This window comes from Natator depressus, chromosome 6 (genome assembly GCF_965152275.1).
Source record: "Natator depressus isolate rNatDep1 chromosome 6, rNatDep2.hap1, whole genome shotgun sequence".
NCBI lineage: Eukaryota > Metazoa > Chordata > Testudines > Cheloniidae > Natator > Natator depressus.
This window is the reverse complement of record NC_134239.1, coordinates 65,459,801-65,473,810: the sequence shown is the minus strand read 5'-3', so window position 1 is coordinate 65,473,810 and position 14,010 is coordinate 65,459,801. Positions and strand designations below refer to the sequence as shown.

Here is a 14,010-nt window from a genome sequence, read left to right as displayed (position 1 = left end):
ATCAGCCAATAGAGATGATATCTGGGAGAGGCGGGCAGGGCCCGCGCTCCCGAGCAGAAGCTGCGGGAGAGGAGAGTCAGGTGGCTGAGGATGCACGGCAGGCAGAGGCGGGGGATGCGGCGGCGGCTCAGGAGTGCCCGGCGCTTGCCCGTGCCCGTCCCTAGACTGGGCTAAGGAAGCCCCCGCTGACCGCCGCCCGTACCTGATGCGCTGCCTGGAGGCGCCCCTGGGTCCGGCTGCATGAGCAGTGGACGCGGCGGCGCCCGGCTTCTGCGGGCGCCTCCCCCTATGGAGCAGCCGCTCCATGGAGCCCTTCACAGCGCGCAGCACCAGTCCGCAGCCGGAGGCGGGGGCCGACGGCGCCGGCAGCAGCAGCAGCCCCGGAGAGGAGCCCTCTCCGGGCGGGCCGCTCTGGACCGCAGTGTTCGAGTACGAGGCGTGCGGCGACGACGAGTTGAGCCTGCGGCCGGGGGACGTGGTGCAGGTGCTGTCCCGGGACGCGCTCGTGTCTGGGGACGAGGGCTGGTGGACGGGGCGGATCGACCAACGCGTCGGCATCTTCCCCAGCAACTACGTGAGCAGCAGCGCGCACAGCCGCCGGCAGGGGGGCGCCCAGGAGCTGCGACCCCACTACCCGCCGCCCCCGGCCATACACCGTAAGGGAGCAGCGGGCCATTGGCGGGGGGCGGGATGGGTATTATTGAGGGGCTGGAGACCCCCATCGGTGGGCCCGGGTCCGGTCGCACTGGGGCGGAAAGGGGTGGGGGCGGCCCATTGGCGGCCTAGCCTGTCACCATTTCTTGTCTCTTAATTTTAGCCAGTAAGTGACATCAAGGAGTTGCTTCCTCTGTGCTGAGGAGCCTGCAAGGGGTGGGTTGGGAGGCAGCTCCTCAGCCGCGGTAGGGCTGCTTGGTCAGGCAGTGCCAGGCTCCTGCTGCTCAAGTGTATGGTTTATAATGACCTTGTCCTTAAAGTGTCTACACTGACTCCTCACCCACCCCATGGATTTTGGTATTGGTGTGGAATTATCTAGGCCAAGTGGGGCACACTGTCAATCTGGTACAGGGTTTGAGGTCACAGACACAGCTTTTTTGTCCTATTTATCCTGTCACTTGCAGCAGGGAGCTTGCAAGCTAGAAGTTAAGGTTCTAGGATCCTTACTTAGCAATAGCTCATGAAAGGATTTGATGCAGATGAAGTACTGTATACAGTCCATCGTGTCCTGTCTGAGAGGTACAGGGATCCCTGTAAAAAAAAATTCAGTTTCTTTACTAGTACATTACATATCCTGTTCCACCAAATGTCACTGTTCTCCTTATCCTAACACACATTTCTTCCTTTTCCACTTCCTTCTCTAATTTCCAGAGGACTACACCTCCTATATTATAGGTGTAGGTCATCACATTGTTGTTTCATTAACCTGAATATCTATCACTTTTTGCTAAACTAACCTGTTTTCAAGATGGTATGGTCATGCATGATGATAAAAATTTCAGGGTTAAAGCTCCCAAGATTGTTTATGTAGTTTGGTGTTTCTCCCAATACACTTAGGGAAGGGTTGTTTGGAAAGAGACCAGTTAATTCTTAATTAGACATGTCAGTGTACTGCTGCTACTTATCCCATATATTCCAACTACAGTTGTGGAAAGCAAAACATTCTAGAATGTCTGCATCTAGAATATGTTTCTGTCTTCTCTGTTAATATCTTTTTCCATTAATGCTGGGAATTCAAACCCAAAATTAAGATTTTATTTTTTGAATAAGCTTATTTTGTTTAAAGCAGTGATAGAGTATACAAAAATGCTCATATAGGACAGTAAACTCCTTCAAGGAAGATCAGTGAAATGTCACTTAATGTCTTTCTCTCTGGCTCCCTGTATGCTCAAAAGTATGTAACTGGGTTTAAATAGTAAATCATGTTGCCTATGGGAGAATCCTGGTTTATGAGCACCAAGAAACAGACACTGTTCAGATGGTTAAAGCTGAGTGTTGGAGCAATGATTCTGCCCTCCTCTGCTTAGCAGTTGTATGGTCCAATCTTTCCATTCAGGGAACAGCCCAAATATTTAGTGGTATGCTAGATAGCTCTGAGGGAGGCATGGAAAGGAATCCCTCCATCACAGAGCCATTTCTGCTTCCCTGAGACTGCCCAAGATCCTGTGGCCCTAACTTTTTATTGGGAGTGCAGGGGAAATGTACATAGCAATGGATTCTCCAACCCTGTTCCATTCCCTGTGCATTGGTGCTCAGAGAGCTGCTGTAGAGTACACCCCTTCCAGCAGCCCCAAATCCTGCTGCTCCACGTGTACAGCAGAACTGTAGTGCCTCTGCTGTATAAGGCCTCTTTGCACTTCCTGCTGATAGGATTTGCCTCTGTGCATTAGGGGTTTTGTGTGCCCTAGTGTCTTGCTACTAAGAAGTGATGGAATTTGATCAAGCTGTAAACCCATCTGTTGTGTGTGTGGCTGCTGTTGAATTGGGTTTTTACCTCAATGCTTGCGAAAGGTGCTGGACTGAAAGTCCTGGCAACTTTGTTCATGCAGATAGGTGGAATAACTTGGGCAGTAGCAGGATATCTCTTCCACCACTCAGCCAATGTGCCTCAGTCCTAACTTGGACGGATTACCTCAAGAGGTGAAAGGATAGGTCAGGTTTCCATGCTCTGTTAATCCATGGCCTCTTTTTTGAGGCTGCCAGCAGGGGTGCTGAAGGACTGTGAATGCCAATATGTATTGTGGATTCTTGTTCGCTAGCAAGTGAAATAATCATTGATGAAATGGTAATTATGCTCACGTTCAACTTAGTTTGGGTGTGAACCAGTGATCTACAGGCTCTGCAGCTTATTATCGGTTTTTTGATTGAGGAATCCATATACCTTTAATCAACTTCAGTTTATTTGATTTCTCTGTTAATTCTTAGTAATGTTACTGTCTTGGGATTTAAGTATTGTTAAAATATTCTTTCTCTTAATTTTTACAGTTCAGGAGAACACTACTTTTTACACATTACATTTGAAATTAGAAAGTGAGTTAGTACTTCCAGCAAGGTGAAGAAAAATGAGGATTTGTAACACAAGTAGTTTTTTGTGCATGTCTACATCCTTGCACTACATTAGACCAACTCATACATCTCACTCAGTGGATTTTTGTAACTATCTTTATGAAGAATGAGAATCTAGTCAGTCATAATACTTAGTCCTGCTTTGAGTGCAGGGGACTGGACTAGATGACCTCTCGAGGTCCCTTCCAGTTCTGTGATTCTATGATTCTTTTATTTTGTTGATTTCTCCAAAGGTAAACTCCTAGTTATTCCCTTAGATTTTCTTGATTAGACTGTCCGTGGGTGAAGGAAGATTGTGAGGTTGCTATCCCAATTTATCTGAAAGCAACATACAAATGGAAAATGAAACCGAAAACAAACTTTTAAGTTCACAAGTACTTTCTTATTCTAACTACAAACGAAGTTTTGCTGTGAAACGCAAGCTTATGTGTGGAAGAACAAAGACTCAAATAATCACTGGGCATAAAACCACATTCTGTTTCCAGCATGACAGTATAACTTGCAAATCAGGATGGAATTACAAGATACAAACATGGCAGTTCTGTCTCTCCCCTTCCTTGTGGAGAATCTGTCATGCTTTGGCTTTCTTTTTAATAACTCATTTCTTCCTTCCATTCCCAGCACTGCCTTCTACATTTTCTGTGTTTCCTTTGTATGTCAGTTTTTAAGGTAAGCTTTTGTAATGGAGCAGAGCGTCTGGAAGAATTTTATTACTACATCCAGAGCCACTTCTGTTCCTTCCCCAGCTTTTGAGCCATTAACTAAACAAGATGCATTGCTAGAGGAACTGTCCATTCAGCACCCCTGGGGTCACTGGACTCTTTTCACTGGAGTGTGTAGGTTGATATCAAATCTGGGTGTAAAGATTTTGCTATATGTCTCAAGTTTCTCTAACTAATTAACATCAGGCCAGCACTGATTCATCACTTTTCTGCACTCCTTTCCTCTACCTTTTTAGCTTATTAGCTAAAGTACATATGGGAAAATCCTATGATCAACAGCCTCTCTAAAGCATTTTCAGAGGGTAAATTGTTGGATCCATAAAGCTAGTTTTGTAGTTGTGTATCTGCACATAAAGTACATTTTAACTTCCCTTTTTCTCTCTAGAAGCAGGCTATAGGGAAACTATGCAACTGCTGGAATTCAGCTGAAAGATTAAAGAAGTAGAAGAGGGGCACTGTTTCCTGTTTTGAATCTTCTTCTAGCAAGAGGTACCAGGGCTAGTCCTTGCACTGGAGGGCCTCAACACAACTGTAATAATGCCTCTTAGATGCTTTCAGTGCCAAAATAATTGGCTCATGTCAGTTATTGCTCTTGTCTTAGAAAGGCTTGATTTAAAATATCACTAATATTTTTGGTCAGAAACTGGTACTGTGACTTCTGCAGTCATGTAGATAACCAGTGTTAGAACACCAAAGTGCCATTACTGTAGGAGTGACACTGTCTTCTTGTGTAGCAGAAAAAGGCTGTATACCGTTAGCTTTCTAGCTCTGTTCAACAGGGTGATTACATGAAGAAAAATAGATCTTCAGAATGATTGACAAGTGTAACCTGGGCTCCCCTGTTTTAGGCTTTCTTTTTTCTTTCTTTTTTTTTTTTTTTTGGTCTTTTGGACTACAAAAGACTTTTCCCTCTTGTATTGAAAGAGTCATAGGAGTCAAGAAAGCTGTATGGGTTGAAAACTCCTGGTGCTGAAGGAAGGCAGTGTAATGCTAGATGAAATAGTTGAGGTGTTGAAGGTGAGAATTCTGTTGCGCTGGTGCTATTGTGTGAGGAAGCTTTATAGCTAGCCTTGGCAGAATTTGATTTTTAGTAACAATTTTGATGCATATTGATCTTTTAAAGCATTCTTTTCAGTTTAAATTTTCAGTTGTGGGAAATTTGGGTGTGGGTCAGACCATTATTTAATGAAATGTTGAGATTCAAAAAGTTAAGTTTATGATTATTAAAACACATTATCAACAGCACATGAAAATATACGAAGCAGATACCCTTAAATCAGTCTCTAAATTCTCAAGCAGCATTTTTCTTACTTTGCCTATCTGTAAAGTTTGAGTATTATTGATGGAATTACTTTCTTGTGGATTTTTGTGTGTTTGGTGAAATTGATGTTTACTGACATTCGCTGATTAAAAATCTAATCCTTCCAAGCCTAATTATAGCATCTCAGTCTTGCTTGTGTCTAATCCATGTTTTCTTGATCTTGGTCAGAAACAAGTCAACCAAAATTACAAACAAACTTAATTTTGTGCAATCACCAGTCCGATGAGCCAGTATATACAGTTCAAGGTTCTGTTGTGTTGTGTTGTGTTTGGGTGTGTTTAAATAAATCTTTAAAATGATGACCCTCTGGTTTTCCATATTAAATATTTCCTTATCAAAGACACATTGTGTTGGTCTAAAGATGACTTCTCTTATTATCAGTTCTGCAACCTCAGTGTGAAGTCTGAAAATCCAGCTATGTTGTCTGTCAGATAATGTCGTGACATCAGAACTCTGCTGACAATTCTGTTGACCTGTTGGGCAGACAGTCCTGCAGACCATACAGCCAAACAGTAGTGAAAACATGTTTTGTAGCAGTTGAATAAGCATAGACACAGAAGGAGCAAATGCAATTTTTGTTTGTTTTTGACTAAGTCTGTAGCAGTGGCTACTATGTGAATAGAGTGTAATCCTGACACATCATGTGATGGGGTCAGGAAATAAAAAAAATAGTATTTTAACAGCATTTATTTGTGCGAAACTGTGGATGTTTTAATAAAGGTGTATCACAAACTAAACACACAGCCTGAAGATAAAGTTCAATGAACTTATGTGTGGATGAAGAACATTTTGTACTCCTGAGGGCATTCTGCGCCAAAAAATTAAAAATTCTGCACACGATATCTTAAAATTCTGCAAATTTAATTTGTCAAATAAATGTGGAGGCTCCAGCATGGCATTGGGGAGCACAGGCCACTGGCTGCACAGAGGTGGGAGATCACTCTGCAAATCGCGCCCTGGGACATGGACTCAGTGGTGAGGCTGCACCCAACCCTGACACAGCGCAAGTACTGGACCTGCCCCAGAAACACCCCAGGGCCTTGCCCCTCCATGCCAGGTGCACCAGGTGTGGGCAGGCAGGCTCAGCCCAGCAGGATCCAAGTATGGAAGGGCTTAGTGTGGGCGGGATCCAGATGTGAGTTGAGAGGTTTCTGTGTGGGGCAATCTGGGTGTGGGCGGCTCAGTGGGGGATCCGAGTGCAGGGAGGATCTGGATGCACAGGGGCTTGTTGGGTGGTTCTGGGTGCAACTGTAATGGGACTCAGCGGGGTGTGGGGGGGATAGAGCTCAGCAGGGGGGTATGGGGATTTACTGGGGGGTTGCTGGGGGAGTGGGGCTTGGTGGGGATCGGGTTGCAGGTGGCTTGGTGGTCTGGGTGCAGAGGGGTTCATTGGGGGGGTCAAGGTTCAGAGTGCAGTGGGGGGTGGCTCAGTGGGTATGAGGGGGTCTGGATGCATGGGGGTTGAACGGATGGGGGAGCAGTTCCCCATACAGTGATCCCTCCCCCTGCAGCTGAGGAGTGATGTGTGCAGGAAGCGGGGCAGGGGTAGTTTGCAGAGCTTCCTGCAGCCTGGGGAAAAATCTGGGGGTGGGTCTGATCCAGCCCCGGATGCTGTGCAGGGGAAGAGGAAGTCCTGTCTTCCCCAGCCCAGCCAGGACTAGCAGCTGAGCCTGTCGCAGGGTAGGAGCCACCAGTTTGGTCTTCCCCAGTCCTGGCCCCTTCCCCACAGTGATTTAAGTCTCTGCTGGCTGCCCTGGGCACCCAAAACATACTGCTGAGGCGGGGGGGGGGGGGGTCGCGTGACTGCTTTTGTGGCTTCCCTTTGCTTCCCCATCAGAAAGTTTTTTTTGTTTTTTGTTTTTTTGGCAGGGAAGCAAAGAAATCTGCAGGGGGACATGAATTCTGCACATGTGCAGCAATGCAGAATTCCCCCAGGAGTAATTTTCACCATGGGTTTTACAAAGTATTTATAAAAATTTGCCCGCCCCCAGAAGCTCTCTCAGATCACAGTAGAGAGGCACAGAGCTATCTTTTTCATTCCTACTGTTTAAGGGGGAGTCTAGTAAGTAGTTCACTTATGGCTTCTATTAGAGGTTGACTTATTTTGTAAGGATGGCATTGGGCATCACAGACTTTTCCACGTATGAACTAGTGGTTGGGTAATTCTTAAGAACAGTTTAACATTTATTTTTCTCTCTCCATAGTACTGGAGATTGACTTCTCAGAGCTGTCTCTGGAGGAAATCATTGGCATAGGAGGCTTTGGAAAAGTCTATCGAGCTGTTTGGGAAGGAGACGAAGTTGCTGTCAAGGCAGCTCGTTATGACCCTGATGAGGATATCAGCCAGACCATTGAGAATGTCCGCCAAGAGGCCAAGCTCTTTGCTATGTTAAAGCATCCCAACATCATTGCCCTTAGGGGAGTGTGTCTGAAGGAACCTACCCTCTGCCTGATCATGGAGTTTGCCCGTGGTGGGTCGCTAAATAGGGTGCTGTCAGGTAAAAGGATCCCCCCAGACATACTAGTCAACTGGGCTGTCCAGATTGTCAGGGGAATGAATTACCTGCATGATGAAGCGATTGTTCCTATTATCCACCGTGACCTCAAGTCCAGCAACAGTAAGTACTATGCGTTATGTGGCCGGGGTTGGGACTGGATTTTGAAAGGGAGTGGTAAAGAAGGAGGAATATTGCTAATTTAAATCCTGTGTTGTGAACCACTGTATCTTCTAATGCAATCCATTGGAGGTAAGAAAACTGAGTGTTGCAAGGAAGCTAAGTTCTCAGCAACATGGTGGTAAGCATCTTATAAACAAAGAGTTAGAGCAAGTGTTAATTTCACAGTGTCAGTCGTGTACTTTGCAGAGGTAACCAAGTTGCTTGCATGCAGTAAAGGACAATATTTCCCCAATAGGAAGCATATTTGTACAGTGAGCTAATATACATACTTATTTACAAACAACCAATACTCCTGAGATCTCAAGAGAAGTTGAATTGAGTCACTTCAACATATATCAGTATGTAGGAAAGTACCACTGAACTTAAAATGCAAATTTGCATTATCCTTTGGTAGGATAATGAGCCTCGTTAAACCTGAGGTAAATGTAAGTAATACTCAATATTAGGAACATAGGAATTGCCATACTGGATCAGGCCAGTGGTCCAGATGTGGTTGAGTTTGCTGTTTCTAACAGTGGCCAGTACCAGATGCTGCAGAAAAAAAGTACAAGAAACCTTACATTTGGCAGATGTGGAATGATCTACTCTCATTATTGGGTCTCCCCCTAATCCCTTATAATTAGAGATTGGGATTAAGATCTGAAGCATAATGTTGCTTTCAAATTTGTTAGCATTAACTGTTATAACTTTAGATGTCCTCATCCCTGTAAATGTTCAATCCCTTTTTGAATCTTAAGTTTTTGACCTCAGGGAAATTCTGTGGCTATAAATTTCATAGTTGAGTTATGATTTGTATGGAAAAAGTGTTTAGTCTTTGTTACATTTTTAATCAATTGAATGTCCCTCTGGTCTTGTGTTTCAAGACAGGGAGCACAGAAGTTCTCCACCAACTTTCTCTATAACATTAATTCTTACATGCTGCTGTCATTGCTCCTTTTATTCATCTCTTTTCTAAAGTAAATAATCCCGGTTTTTAAATGTCTTCATAGGAGAGTTTTTCCCAGAATCCTAAACATTTTCATTTCCCTTCTGTGTTTGTGGATGTGTTAAAGGCATATTAGTAAATGCGCTGAAGTGAAGAGTTGACCAGAGTAGGTCCTAGCTCTGACGCTGACCTATTCGTGAATTGTTGTGCCTGTTTTCTCCATCTGTAAGAAAACATTTATTTGCCTATTTCATAAGGAGGCTGTGAGACTTCATTCATTAACACTCTCAGAACATTTTGAATTATTCAGTGAAAGGTACCATAAAACTTATTTTTAAAACTCCTTTTGTCTGTACATTTCATTTTGAATTCATTGAGTCTTAAAAATGTAGAGCATTGCAAGCTGCATGATAAGTTAGGTGCCTCAGCAAAGCACAGAGTTTTGGTCAACATCAGAGAGGGATAGAGAAGCAAAATGTTATAGCTTATCCGTACCATCTGTTCTGTGAAGAGCAACAGTAAATGTTGACAAAGTAAATTGGTGGTGCCTGCTCCACTGCAGATGAAGTCAGGCCAACTGAGATGTGAGAGAACTTTTCAAAAATCCCACCCAACCAGATTTGGGAGGAAACAGTAAGTTAAGTATTAAGGGAAGGGGGGGGGGAGAATGAGTGAGTGCCTGGATGAGGTAAAGGCAAAGAGAATATGAGAATTATTTTTCAAGTCCAGAGGCCTCTCTTGTTGAGAGGGAAAAGGCTAAGAATTTATTGCATCAATGCTGTGCAGCTGTGCCATTTAGGCCTGCCCAGCAGCACTCCATCGAGGACTGTGAGTTAAAGATGTTATCAGAAAAAAAAAAAAAAAACCAGGAACATTGGAAGGGGAAAAGTTTCTGCTCTAACCCAGCAAGATCTGCAGAAAGCAGCAGGACAGTAAACAAGCTAAATACCAAGGTTGGTAGTAGAGGAAGGGGTGTTTATAATATTCCATTATTTTGATAATCTGTCTCCCATAGTTTGCAAATATGGAAGCAATCTAGTTGGTACTACAACTATGGACTCAGCAGAGTATAGATGTTTGATTGCTCAGTTTTTTAAAGTTTATCTGTCAAACTATATAACTGCAATGAGTGACTTTGTTTTTATTGTTTTACATCCAGAAGAGTGTACATATCTATGAAATATTTAAATTCCCAGATTATTTTGGCATTGAGGACACAAATCAAGTTGTAAACTTTATTTTCCCATGGTGTATGACCTTCAGAGCCTCAGAGTTTAGAAAGAGTTCATGTTTGAATGTATACTCTGTATAAATATTAACAAACAAGAGTTTTTTGAAAAAAATATATGGAATATTTTTGAGGGACTGAATGGTTTAATTGGCACGTACTGGAGAAGCTGTGTCTTTCAGAGTAGAATCCTATTTCCATACCTTCCAAAGGTTTTGAAAATAATGGGCTTGGACTTCTTCTTTGGGAAGATGTCACAGGTTGGCTGACGCTCTTCTAAGGGGTATTGGGCCCAGCCTTGCCTGTGACAGATCAGCTACCCTCCCAGCTGATTCTGATAGGGCCATCTGATAACTAGCCTAATTATTAGACCTAACTAAGAAGGGGTCATGGGCTGCCTACAAAAGAGCTGTGAGAGCTCAGTTGGGAGAGGAAACTGCAGAAGGACAGTTGGCGCCTATGGTAGGTCCTGTAGAAGGGTAACTCCCAGATAAATTGCCTGGAGGAGGATTGAGCAGTGTTGCAGGAGGGAGGCTGGCTCCTGTGATTGGGAGCTCTGAGGATCTGATATGAGTGATTTGGTTGCTTCGTGGACAGTGTCAGAAAACAAATGTAATCCTTAAAGATGGCTGACCCTGCACTCATGACTTTTGAGAGGTCTGTGCCCTACTTTAGGGTGCATAATGATATTTTGCTGCCAAGTGACTTCCAACAAGGACAACACTTAGGACAGAAGAATCCCATGCACTGCTACAGACGAGGGACCGAATGGCTAGGCTGCAGTTCTGCAGAAAAGGACCTAGGGATTACAGTGGATGAGAAGCTGGATATGAGTCAACAGTGTGCCCTTGTTGCCAAGAAGGCGAACGGCATTTTGGGCTGTAAAGTAGGGGCATTGCCAGCAGATTGAGGGACAAGATCGTTCCTCTCTATTTGACATTGGTGAGGCCTCATCTGGAATACTGTGTCCAGTTTTGGGCCCCACGCTACAAGAATGATGTGGAAAAATTGGAAAGAGTCCAGCGGAGGGTAACAAAAATGCTTGGGGGCTGGAGCACGTGACTTACAAGGGAACTGGGATTGTTTTGTCTGCAGAAGAGAATAATGAGGGGAGATTTGATGGCTGCTTTCAACTACCTGAAGGGGGGTTCCAAAGAGGATGGATCTAGACTGTTCTCAGTGGTACTAGATGACAGAACAAGGAGTAATGGTCTCAAGTTGCAGTGGGGGAGGTTTAAGTTGGATGTTAGGAAAAAAAATTTCACTAGGAGGGTGGTGAAGCGCTAGAATGGGTTACCTAGGGAGGTGGTGGAATCTCCTTCCTTAGAGGTTTTCAAGGTCAGGCTTGATAAAGTCCTGGCTGGGATGATTTAGTTGGGGATTGGTCCTGTTTTGAGCAGGGGGTTGGACTAGATGACCTCCTGAGGTCCCTTCCAACCCTGATATTCTATGATTCTATGAATTGTATTGTAATGGACAGACTTGGAATCTGTTAGGCAAGCTTTCTAATGGTTCCTTCAATGGGGTGTATAATTCCAATTATGTGACTGTGTAAGTACAGCAGCTGTTTTGGGATTTATCCCCCGCACAATGCCTTTTCTCCTTTTTTGTTTTTTTAAAGTGGAGAAAGGTGTGTTTTTCCCTCTAGTATGTTATTAATAAGGTTTCCCTTTGTATTGCATAGTGTTTGAGAGGCTCAGAATTTATCCAGCATAAGGAATTAGACAAATTGGCCAAGACTTTCAGATACTGAGCACTCCCCATCTCTGACTTCTACCCCTTTTGTGTTTCTAGTGGGATAAAGGAAGTAACATAGCTTTTCTTGTTTACTTCTCTCATGCATCAGCCTTAGAGATGGCCTCAAAGGAATAATGCCAATTAACTGATGCTGCAAGGAGCCAGCCAGCAAGGGATACTTGGTTGGTTCAGTAAAATATGGTTATTTTTTGCAATATATTGTGGGGTTATTTTTCAGATATTACTCATCCAAGATCTTAAAAGCACTTTACAAAAGTCAGTCTCTAGTTTACAAAAAGTGAAACTGAAGTGCAGGGCGATTAAGTGACATGGTCAAGGTGATATAGTGTGGTAAGGGCAGAGCTGAGAATAAAACCCAGGAGTTCTGATTCCAATCTTGTGTTTTTTAATAGATCCTTCCTTTCTAACACATTGAATCTAAAAGGTATTGCAGTTTTTGGTGTATCGTGTAAAGTACAAAATATCCATATCGATACTTCAAAGCTGCTGCTTTCTAATGACTTCCCATCACTGCCATGCTTTTGGCTCCCCATTCTATAAAACTGTGAAACAAACCTCCTTTCCAACAGCTCCCAAATACAACTAACTTCAGCATGAATCTGAACAGCTGACCCAGCAATTCATAATATTAATTGATTTTAAAAAAAAGGTGTAGCGCATTTAACCTTTATTTCCAGGTAAGTATCTTAAGTCCAGCTCAAGGGTAATAGTGACTGAAATTTGTTACTGTTTGATAGGTCTGTATGAAATGGTGGCCTCAATTAATTTTCTAGGTATAGCATAGCCCAGTTACAACTGACCCTCTTCCTGACAGTCTCATCAGAGGGAAAAACTGAGTGGACATGAAACCACTGCCATTCTCTCCTCTCTTCCCACCCCCAACCGCCACAATCCCAGAGTTGGATCCATTCAGGGCAAGGTTAAGGTGCACTGGCAGGGCAGCATGGAAGTCTGCAGTGTGTGTGTGTGTGTGTGTGTGTGTGTGTGTGTGTAAACCGCTGACTAAACTCTCCCGGACTTTCAATCTGGCATCTTCCATCAGAATTGAACTTGCTCACCAACACTGCTTTCTTTAAAAAGGTAAGATTTCTATATAAGGTGAGGGAGGCTGTTTTATGAGGTAATCAGAGTTATTTGTTCTTGGGCATAGAGATTGGTGCCTCCCCACCAATATGAGGGTGAGAGATGGGAGCATTGTCACTTTCTAGCCGATAAACTGGTATGATAATTTTACACACATACATGTAGGTTCAGTGGGGAGTGCAGGGAGCACTAATTAGTTCTGTATTTTTTTAAGATCATAAAGGTGAGCAAGAATATATACTTCTGGAGACCTGTGACCAACTTGAGGAATATTGTAGACTGACCTTTTGAGGTTCTGTCCTTTGTCAGTTTGCCAGTCTTTGTAGATATATTTTACAGTGCTACTAGAAATCTACAGGATGTGGTGAGCTCTCTACTCCTGCATTATTCTCTGCCAAAAAGAAGTCTCTCACTTACTGCCCACTCATCAGTCGCAACATTGGTTATTGGGCCTGAGGAATTATTTCCCTGTCTGCATGCAATTATATGCTGGTGCTAACTTTTTATTTTTGCTACTGATATATTGGAAAATCCATTCATTAAGACTTTCAAGAGAGTGGGAAAGTTTTAGTTAGGGCCCCTACCTTGATTCTTTGTTTTTCTTAACTGGTCTAAATTAATGGCACTTCTTTTTTCTTAAGGAGATTATACAGATACTTTCTTGTTTTCAATTACACAATTTTGAAGGCAGTTGTTACTCTAATTCTGTGATCTAAGGGGGGGCTGTTACTTTCATTTTGAAAAGTCTTTTGATTCAGTATTTTAATAAATATTCCATTATACCAATTCTAAGTCACATGCTCAAAATGCAGAGACCATATGGGGTATTTGATACCCATGAGACCAGTCTGAATAAAACCACCAAATATTATTAAGACAAAACTGAACAAACAGAAGTTCTTATTTCTTTGGGCAGAAATAGAATTACCTACTGGAAGAGTCAAAATTCTGTTCATATTAAACAAGGTTGTATTTTTAAACCTAGTTAATAACTGATTGCTGCAGGGTCTGAGATTCTGCTGTATAATAACTGATATCATTAAGTCATAATCTAATTGCTGTGTAGTGAGACCACATGAGATATAGATATAATATTGATTGGGGTGGGGGAACTAGGTGATTCACCTTACCACCTCTTCTGTATTACAGGGCTTCCTATTGGCTCTCTTTATTGAGTGTGCTTGTGGTATGAAAGGGAGGAGACAGACTAACCTTTAAGGGGGAACTGACTGCAT

At 43.2% G+C, this 14,010-nt stretch overlaps 1 protein-coding gene across 2 annotated transcripts in view; it reads left to right on the top strand.

The window, feature by feature from the left end:
- The first annotated feature begins 92 nt into the window (after positions 1 to 92).
- Positions 93 to 14,010, top strand: part of MAP3K9 (mitogen-activated protein kinase kinase kinase 9) — a 77,856-nt gene continuing 63,938 nt past the window's right edge. For both annotated transcript variants that reach the window (XM_074955579.1, XM_074955578.1), the window contains exons 1-2: positions 93 to 656; positions 7,308 to 7,721. In XM_074955579.1, the coding sequence (XP_074811680.1) occupies positions 305 to 656; positions 7,308 to 7,721 (766 nt within the window). In that variant the 5' untranslated portion in view covers positions 93 to 304. The remainder of the gene's footprint in view (positions 657 to 7,307; positions 7,722 to 14,010) is intronic.